Consider the following 9,758-nt stretch of genomic DNA (forward strand, 5'->3'; position numbering starts at 1 on the left):
TCTGGGAGATGTAGTTTGCAGTCGGAGGGAACACGCTCCAGCGAGCCCCGCGCGAGGCGGCTTCTTCTGCGCATGTGTGCGCTCCAAGTCCTCACGGTGGTGACCCCGCGCGGGGGTGAGGCCCGAGAGGTTAAGCCCCTCACCTGGCTGGCCTTGGTCGGGGCTGGAGGTGCGCCGTGCAGAGGAAGATGGCGCGGGTATGAGGCGGGTGGGGAGTAATAGAGCTCAGCCGGACTTCGGGGTAGAGGCGTGGACCGGCATGTGTCAAAAGCTACAGTGACCCTTCCCAGCCCGAGTCCGTGAGCCCCGGGTGGGCGGGCTCCCGGGACTGCGTTCTTGCGGGTCGGGGATCGGGCGATGCAGGGGCTCTGCAGGTGTGGCGACCCGGAGCGCATCCACCAGTGGCCGGAGCGCACAAGTGTTTAATGCCCTCTGGGGTGTGGAAAGAGAACCAGGCTTTACTGAAGGTCTGAATTGTTGCCGGTGGAATGCTACCTGCTTTTCCAAAGGTGTCTAGCTTTAACCCCACAGCAACCCTGTAAGTCAGTTTTTCAAACTATGGGTTGAAACCCAGTACGGTCGTGAGTATGGGTGATGAAATCTGTTCAGTTAGTAAAGACTAGTATTTTTATTTGCCAGTGCTTTTTAAAAGTTGGGTTATAATTTACGTAGAATAATTTGCACGTAACTTACAGAGAATAAAAATGTAAAAATTGTTGTATACACCCATTTAACCACCACACCATCAAAATACAAAATATTTTAATCCCCCAGAAAGTTCTGAACCTTCCCAGTCAATCATTCCCCCCGTATGCTGAGAAACAACCAGTTTTCCACTTTCTACAGGTTAATTTTGCCTTTATAGAACATCATATAAATGGAATTCTATAGTATGTACTCTTGTATGTGAACATTTAAAAAAATAAAATACTGTAAAATATCACATATGTATCCCATGTAATAAGCATTGTTTCATGAAACTTACTATAGCTACATATGTATTTTTTTTCAATGACTATTTTTTGAGCATCTATGAGCCAAACACTTTCCTGGTGCTGGCTATTGACTATTCAGACAAAAATCCCTGCCTTTACGAAATTTTAGTTTTAGTTAAGTAGAGACAGTCAATAAACAATAAGCATAATAAATCAGTAAATTATGTAGTATACTAGAAGGTGATGTGTTATACACAAAGAAAAAGTAGATCAGCGTAAGGGAAATGGGAGAAGGGTTAATTTTAAATTAGGTAGACAGGGAGCCCTCCTTGGTATCTGACGAAAGTCTTGATGAAATAGTGGAAGTGGGTGCTGGCCAGAGGGAACGGCTAGCATGGACGTGAGTGCGCACACACACACACAAACACACACACACCTACATTAACATTAGGTTGTTTTGTAAAATATATCTGTTAGCTTAATTTAAAAAGGGGTGGGTGGGTAAAGTCACTGGTACAACACAGGTATTATTTCCAATTTTACTGAGGCTCAGGAAGGTGAAGTGACTTGCTCAAGGTCAAATAGACAGCAGGTAAATTCAAGCCCAGATATTTGTTTCCAACTCTCCTACTTTTTACAACATGTCTCCCAGCCTAAAACACAGCATTTGACTGAACTCTGCTCCTCCTTAGCTTAAACCACAGGGACCTGCACCTCAGTTCCCCTGGGGCAGATTCCAGACAGACTGTTGAATGAATCTCACCATGTGGACACTATATTTCCAAGTGTATAGATGTCTTTGCCTAGATCCTTGGTCCCACTGAGAACCCAATACTGATGCATCCTACTTTCAAACTGTAGCCTATCTGTAGTCCTACAGCCCTGGTTGGAGTCCACAGAACGCATGACTAGAGGGTCAGAGAAGGGTGTACATCAACTACCACTTACATTTTGATAAATTTCTGACAACATCATTTTTGATGATTACAAATTTACTTGGGGGGTATATATCTATTTGACTAACCAGTTCTTTAATTTGCTCCAACTTTAAGTTTGTTAAAAAGTGCTACGACAGATATCCTTGTAGCTAAATCTTAGTGCAAATCTGTGGTTTTCTCTCAATGAATTCTGGAGGACCGTGGGGGAAATTCTCCCACAGTGGCTTCTCCAACCCAACTGTTGAGGCAGCTGTGTATGGGTTGTTATGGTCACCTGTGTCAGGGTTTATTACACCAGTGGCTCTGGAATCTTCAAGTCATACCTGGTCTCACATGGCTCATTCTCTTAAACCTGTCTCTGTCTTCATAGATCTCTGCCTTCACCCAAGGGTTACAGAAAATGACCAAGTCCCAGGTGAGTTAGTTTGTTTTGCTATACAGGACCAGTAGTACAGGATTGTAAAAATGACCACATGAGCTGAAATAGTTCAAAGCAATCTTAATAATCAATGAGATTTTCCCCATTGGTTACAATTATTCTGTGACCTTAAACTTTTTTGTCAGAACATTGAATCCTTTCTTGGCTATACAAGTATAGGAAAATGAAAAATAATAAAAACAAATATTCAGTACACTGTAATTTGAAACATTGAGAAAGTGTTTTATTCTTTGTTAAAAAGCTTATCAAGAGCGGTTTGAACAGTGCCTTCTCATTGTATAACTTTTGACACTGAGTAAGCATTTTTTCTATGGCTTGACATATTGGCAAATTGGATCAGCTTCCAATATTTGATCCTTTGCATTTAGGACAGTCAGTTCTGGACATGTAGTGGGTACTCAGTAAATATTTGTTTAATGACTTATTATTAAATGAATGGCCTAATGGGTAATTATTTCACAAGTATAAAGTATTTCAAATATGAGTTTTGTGTCATGCACAAAATAGAACATAAATCTAGACAAACAGGCATCAAAGCACAGTGCTGGAGAAACAGAATGAGACCAGTTTAGTGTAATATCCCCCAAAACGAAGTGGGACTAAATTTTGGGAAGCATTGTCAACTAATGAACATGGTTAGAAACAAGTCGTCATGCATTTTTTCCATTTTATGCATTATAGATCATTTTAGTTGGAATAGGAATGTGTTGTTACAGAGACCAGTAAGACCATTCAAGGACGTGGCTGTGGATTTCACCCAGGAGGAGTGGCAGTATCTGGACCCTCCCCAGAGGGATCTGTACCGGGACGTGATGCTGGAGAACTATATCAACCTCATCTCAGTGGGTGAGGACCATTTCCCAGTGTTGATTGGTATGCATCTGGTTGACTGCTTTTCCTTTCTCAGTTGCTCCAAATTGCCAGCCCTCTGAAATACTTTTACTAGTGTAGCTCTGAGTCTCAGTTGATGACAACTGACAATCTTTGGGGACATATGGCTACACGTTTGTTTAAAAAACCTCTTTTTAAGGTACAAGTGAGCACCTTTATCAGGCAGTCCCTGATGAAGCTGAGAGTTCAAAGGACCTGAAGCCCAAGTAGCTAGGTCCAAATCCCTTATCATTTCTCATTGACAGGATATAAAACCACCAAGCCTGCTCTGATCTACAAATTGGAACAAGGAGAAGAACCATGGATGGTGGAGAGAGAAATCTCAAGTTGGAGATACCCAGGTGAGTTAGGTGAAGAGTTGTGTGGATGGAAGTGAATGAAATGAAGTTCACAGTTGGTTAATGAGGGCTGGCATCTTTGAGAAATATGCTTCAGATTCTCTTCTTAAAGGCCTCGGACCTTTGGAAATAACTGGGGACAGTTAACATAAGTTTCATATCTACCTGAACACCATTTCTGTGTACCACCTTCACATATTAGTGTGGGTTTTTTTGCATGGCTGTTAGAGAGTTACAGTTTCTCCTTCAGGTGTATTCTGCCTGTGATCCCTATCAACTTCATTTAGGACCTTGAGAAGATATTTTTCTCTTTTTTAAAATTGTGACAACATAAAATTTACCATTTTAACCATTTTTAAGTGTACAGTTTAGTGGTATTAAGTACATTCACATTGTTGTAAGACCATTACCACCATCCATCTCTAGAACTCTTTCATCATCACAAACTGAAACCATTAAACAATAACTCTGTTCCACCTTCCCCCAGCCACTGGTACCCACTATTCTACTTTCTATAGCTATGAATTTGACTATTCTAGATACCTCATATAAGTGGAATCTTAGAATATTTGTCCTCTTGTGTCTGATTTATTTCACTTAGCATAATATCTCAGAGTTCATCTACATTGTAGCATGTGTCAGAGTGTCATTCCTTTTTATGGCTGAATAATATTCCATTGTAGTATATACCACATTTTATTTATCCATTCATCTACCAGTGAACATTTGAGTTGTTACCTTTTAGTTGTTGTGAATATTCCTTCTATGAACATTGGTGTACAAATATCTGTTTGAGTCCCTGCTTTCAATTCTTTCAGGTATATACTCAGAAGGGAAATTGCTGGATCATGTGGTAATTCTCTATTTACATTTTTAAGGAATTCCCATGATATTTTCCACAGCTACTGCACAATTTTATATTCCCACCACAAGGCACAAGTGTTCCAATTTCTCCACACCCTCACCAACACTTGTTATTTTCTAGTTTTTTTAAATAAATAGTCATCCTAATTGGTATGAAGTGTATCTCATTATGGTTTTGATTTGCATTTCCCTAGTGATTAGTGATGTTGAGCATCTTTTCATGTGCTTATTGGCCATTTGTATATCTTCTTTGAAGAAGTGTCTATTCAAGTTCTTTGCCTATTTTATTTTATTTTAATGTATTTATTTTATTTTATTTTTGGCTGCACTGGGTCTTTGTTGCTGTGCAGGTTTTTTTTAGTTGTGGTGAGCGGGGGCTACTCTTCCTTGTGGTGCATGGGCTTCTCATTGCGGTGGCTTCTCTTGTTGCGTAGCACAGGCTCTAGGCGCGTGGGCTGTAGTAGTTGTGGCTTGCGGACTCTAGAGCGCAGGCTCAGTAGTTGTGGTACACGGGCTTAGTTGCTCCGTGGTATGTGGGATCTTCCCAGACCAGGGCTCGAACCCATGTCCCCTGCACTGGCAGGTGGATTCTTAACCACTGTGCCACCAGAGAAGCCCCCATCTTTGCCTATTTTAAAACTGGGTTGTTTATATATAAAGGATATTAATCCTTTACAAAATATATGATTTGCAAGTATTTTCTCACATTCTGTGGGAATGTAAAATTGTGCAATAGCTGTGGAAAATATCATGGGAATTCCTTAAAAATGTAAATAGAGAATAGAGAATTACCACATGATCCAGCAATTTCCCTTAATAGTGTCCTTTGACACACAAAAGGTTTTAATTTTGATGAAATCCAGGGGCTTCCCTGGTGGCGCAGTTGTTGAGTCCGCCTGCCAGTTTACCTATTTTTTCTTCTGTTGCCTATGCTTTTGGTGTTATATCCAAGAAATCATTGCCAAATCCAACTCCATGAGGCTTTTTTCTGTATTTTCATCTAAGTGTTTTATTTATTTATTTATTTTTTTGGCCACTCTGCAGTCACGTGGGAAATTAGTTCCCCAATTAGGGATCGAACCTGCACCCCCTGCAGTGGAAGTGCAGAGTCTTAACTACTGGACCACCAGAGAAGTCCCAAATAAGTGTTTTATCATTTTAGCTCTTTAAGTCTTTGCTCCATTTTCAGTTTATTTTTGTATATGACATAAGATAAGGATACAACTTCATTGTTTTGCATGTAGGTATCCAGTTTTCCTAGCACCATTTATTGAAAAGACTGTCCTTTCCCCATTGAATGATCTTGCTACTCTTGTAGAAAATCATTTAACCATATACATGAGGGTTTATTTCTGGGCTCTCTATTCTATTCCTTCGGTCTGTCTATCTGTCTTTATGTCATTACCACACTGTCTTGATCACTGTGGCTTTGCAGTATGTTTTAAAATCAGGAAGTGTTAGTTATCCAACTTTGTTCTTTTTTTGGAGTGTTTCACTACTTGGAGTCCCTTGAGATTCCATGTGAATTTTAAGATGGATGTTTCTATCTCTGCTAAAAAGTCACTGGGGTTGGACCTAGAGTTTTTGATCTTCATTTCTCTAGCATTCTAGCCTACCCACCATCACCCTTGCATTGTCATAGTGTCTTTTTTTTTTTTTTAACATTGTATTAATTTCCCAGGGCTGCAATTTAAAAATCACCACAGGGCTTCCCTGGTGGCGCAGTGGTTGAGAGTCCATCTGCCGAGGCAGGGGACACGGGTTCGTACCCCGGTCTGGGAAGATCCCACATGCCGCGGAGCGGCTGGGCCCGTGAGCCTTGGCCGCTGAGCCTGCGCGTCCGGAGCCTGTGCTCTGCAACGGGAGAGGCCACAACAGTGAGAGGCCCACATACAGCAAAAAAAAAAAAAGAAAAAAAATTACCACAAACTAGGCTTAAAACAACAGAAATTAATTGTCTTACAGGTATGCAGGCCAGAAGTTCAAACTCAAGGAACTTCTGGCCTCATGGAGTTTGGGGCCCAGCATGGTGGTACATGAAAGCACTCTGGTTCCCCAACCTGTGAACTTTCTGAACCCCCTCCTTTAGGGTTTTTATGGAGACCCCATTACATAGGCACGATTGATTAAATCATTGGCCACTGGTGAGTACTTCAGCCTCCAGCCCTTCTCCCCTCTCTGGAAGTTGAGGCATGGAACTGAAAGTTCCAGCCCTCTAATCACATGGTTGGCTCCACTGGCAACCAGCCCCAATCCTTAGATGCTTCCCATAAGTCACTTATTAACATAACAAAAGACACCTTTATGACTCCCATCACTTAGGAAATTACAAGGGTTTTTGGAGCTCTGTGCCAGAAACAGGGACAAAGATGAAATATATATTTCTTATTATAAATCACAGTATCACTGGGATAAAAGATATGTGTTGAAGCCTCTGGGGTTCCAGTGGTAGATATAGAATAGAAATTTACTCATTTTATTTAAAGAGTGATGACTTACATGTTGGGAACTGGGCCAGAAAGCTCGGTAGGATTGTTAAATTCTGAGCCAAGTGGTGCCTTTATTGCTCTGGATATAGGCAGCGTAAGTGTAACAGTAGTCAGGTACTGTCAGAAGTTTATAAAATATCAACAGATGAAAATGAAGATTGATAGGAATTTAGATACAGGGTGAGAAATCTACTGCTTAAGATTACATTAATAGAATCCAGATGCTTGGAAAACATGATATAAAGCAGAAAGTGGCAAGAACATAGTTGTCTGCAGATCAGTAATAATAAATATAATTATATCTAACTAGTGAAACATTACATGCTAGGCAGTATTCTGAGTACTTAAAGCAATTGACTCGTTTAATCCTCACAAAACCCTGTAAGATAGGGCTATTATTATCCTTTTTTCATAGAAGGGGAAATTGAGGCCCAAAGAGATTAACTTGACCTGTGTCACACATCTAATTAGTGATGAAACTAAGACTGTAATCTGGATTCAGAGCCCACGTGCTTAATGACAATTCATTTTCCATCTGTGGTAGGTAGAGAGCAAGGTAGGGAGAGCATTTAAAAGTCAGGATTGATTCAGTATCTATGAACTATTATAGAATAATATGATACACTCAGTAATCAGAATTTAGCAGTGACTAATCCTGAAGCAAGGTTGGCTTATCCTATGGCATATTTTCCTCTTACTGGACATAGGAATTCCTATGCCCTCACACCTATACAAGAATGAATTACCATTATACTGGCTACAAAAGTGTTCCTGTTTACAAGTAGAATTGATGGTTTTATAAAATCAGTTTCATGCTGCTGGATGAATAGACAAGAGCTCAAAGACATTGGAAGCAAACAGACAAGTGAAGATTAAACTACAGCAATCCAACAATGAGTTGATGAGACACTAGCTCAAATCTCTCTGTTCCTCATCTGGTCCTTCCTTTATTTCCTCTAATCACCATTTTACCCTAGTCACTTTTATTTCTCCTAGATGGGCTCTTCCCATTGACCCTGTAGCAGCTGTTCTTCTTTGTTCCTTTTTACTACTTCTTGACATTATTTCCATTTTTCTCCCCAGTTTACGAAGTCTTGTTTGCATATAGTCAAATATATTTATGTTCATTGTCATATTATCTAGTTCTTTTACTACTACTACAGTTCTTTTAAAAGTTGTGGCTTTCCTGCTAAGCTCAGGGGTATAGATTCCATTTAGCCTTGGTATTTCTTTTAGATATGGATACTGGGTCTGCAAGTAAAGATTCAATCTCACAATAGGGCAAAAAGCTATGAGTCATAATACATTAGCAGAAATATTCACTGACATATAGTTTATTATGCTTCCTTCTAGAAAAAGTCTGGCAAGTTGATGACCACATGGAGAGGCACCAAGAGAACCAAGGAACACTATTCAGGCATGTTGCATCCACTGACCAGAAAACTGTGACGGAGGAAAAGCGTAACAATTGTACTGCACTTGAAAATAGATGTCATCTGAACACAGCCTTTGTTTTTTCAAAACAAAGACTCCAAAGACATGACTCGTATGATAGAAGTTTTAACTATTTAGACTTATTTAGTGGTAACAGAAGATATGCACGAAAGAATGAATGTAGTGAATGTGGAAAAGCCTTCTTCCAGAAGTCAGACCTCATTATACATAAGAGAACTCATACAGGAGAAAAGCCCTTTGTATGTACTGAGTGTGGTAAAGCCTTCAGCAAGAAATCAAATCTCGTTATACATCTGAGAATCCATACTCTAGAGAAACCTTATGAGTGTACTGAATGTAGAAAAGCTTTCTCCCATAAGTCACACCTCATTGAACATCAGAGAATTCACACTGGGGAGAAACCCTATGAGTGTAATGAGTGTGGGAAAGCCTTTTTCCAAAAATCACAGCTCAGTATTCACCAGAGGACTCATACTGGGGAGAAACCCTACGTGTGTGATGAATGTGGGAGAGCCTTCAGCATGAAGTCACACCTCTTTGTACATCGGAGAATACACACAGGAGAGAAACCTTATGTGTGTACCAGGTGTGAGAGAGCTTTCAGTGAAGTGTCCTGCCTTATTAGACATAAGAAAATCCATACTGGGGAGAAACCTTATGAATGTAATGAGTGTAAAAAAGCCTTTTCTGAGAAGTCTGACCTCATTATACATCACAGAACTCACACTGGAGAAAAACCCTATGAATGCAATCAGTGTGGGAAAGCCTTCAGACATAGCTCAGCCCTCTGTCGCCATAAGAGGACTCATAAAGAAAAAGTTTCTTAAAAGAGACACTAATGTGGGAATATCTTCAACTAAAAATTACAGTGACAGAAAGCCTTCATTAGAAATCAAACCTTATTATGTATCAAGAAGTCTTAAGAAGAAGCCTATTAATTCAACAAATTTAGAAAAGTATGTAGCTATGTTTCTGTAGAAATCATATTTCAGATGTGATGCCAAAGTATTTCTAGAAGATATTGCAGAAAGTACACCTCCTTGTTAAAGGATATATGCTTACTGTGGACTACAAAGACTTTTGAAATATTAATAAGTGGGCTAGTCAAAACAAAATTAGAAAATCATATATGGACAGTCTGCAAAATATGAAAGCATTATATTCCAAACTGTTCTAAATTACATTATGCACCACATAACGTAAATCGTGTAGGTATTGGAATTGCTCATGTGAAGCTAACAATTACGAATATAAAATAAGCATTATATATGTAGAATGCCATTACCAATTATTTTCCACATTAAATAATACTATTTTTCCTTTTTTTTAATTACTTATTTAAAATTTTTTTTTTATTTTTTGGCTGTGCTACACAGCTTGCAGGATCTTCGTTCCCCAACCAGAGACTG

At 39.6% G+C, this 9,758-nt stretch overlaps 1 protein-coding gene across 1 annotated transcript; it reads left to right on the top strand.

Annotated features, from left to right (window-relative positions):
• Window positions 1-78: 78 nt before the first annotated feature.
• On the top strand, window positions 79-9,437 carry LOC114892154 (zinc finger protein 568-like). The gene is made up of 6 exons (XM_029216832.1): window positions 79-197; window positions 2,244-2,288; window positions 3,029-3,158; window positions 3,449-3,544; window positions 8,248-8,364; window positions 8,467-9,437. Exons 1-6 carry the CDS (start codon window positions 189-191, stop codon window positions 9,174-9,176), a joined length of 1,107 nt encoding a protein of 368 aa, XP_029072665.1. The 5' UTR covers window positions 79-188; the 3' UTR covers window positions 9,177-9,437.
• Window positions 9,438-9,758: the final 321 nt, after the last annotated feature.

Source organism: Monodon monoceros, unplaced genomic scaffold (assembly GCF_005190385.1).
Source record: "Monodon monoceros isolate NGI ecotype Baffin Bay Population unplaced genomic scaffold, NGI_Narwhal_1 Super_Scaffold_12, whole genome shotgun sequence".
Taxonomy (NCBI): Eukaryota; Metazoa; Chordata; class Mammalia; order Artiodactyla; family Monodontidae; genus Monodon; species Monodon monoceros.